This window comes from Etheostoma spectabile, chromosome 5, assembly GCF_008692095.1.
Source record: "Etheostoma spectabile isolate EspeVRDwgs_2016 chromosome 5, UIUC_Espe_1.0, whole genome shotgun sequence".
NCBI lineage: Eukaryota > Metazoa > Chordata > Actinopteri > Perciformes > Percidae > Etheostoma > Etheostoma spectabile.
The window spans coordinates 38,219,264-38,219,613 of NC_045737.1; the positions used below are offsets into that span (position 1 = coordinate 38,219,264).

A 350-nucleotide genomic window follows, 5' to 3' on the forward strand; every position below is an offset into this window, starting at 1 on the left:
TGGACCCCGTTGAAACTGCGTGCAGTTCAAGTTGTATATGTTTTCTATTATTAAAATATAATAATTCAGAGCTTCATTCAGCAGGTGCTTTTTAATTAGTTGTGTTGATTTAGCTGCTACGGTTAGAAAATCCCTGTGGTAGCAAGCTGGTTGCAAAATGTCCCGATTATTAACCCAGAATGCATTTTAAAGTACACATAGGAACACGACACAAAAAGCCTGATTCATATAGATAAGAACCAAAGATGTTTCAGGAGGTTTTACTCACCTCATCCCGGTCCGTGACCTCCAGGGTCAGGATGGACGCCCCGCTGGCCAGGTTCTCAGGGACGGCCACGTCGTAGCTCTCC

General features: G+C 44.0%; 1 protein-coding gene across 1 annotated transcript in view; it reads right to left on the reverse strand.

Annotated features, from left to right (window-relative positions):
* The window catches only part of LOC116689873 (protocadherin-16), a 44,414-nt gene that overhangs the window by 22,824 nt on the left and 21,240 nt on the right, over nucleotides 1-350 (reverse strand). Inside the window, exon 18 of the mRNA XM_032516525.1 lies at nucleotides 269-346. Within this exon, the coding sequence (XP_032372416.1) occupies nucleotides 269-346 (78 nt within the window). The remainder of the gene's footprint in view (nucleotides 1-268; nucleotides 347-350) is intronic.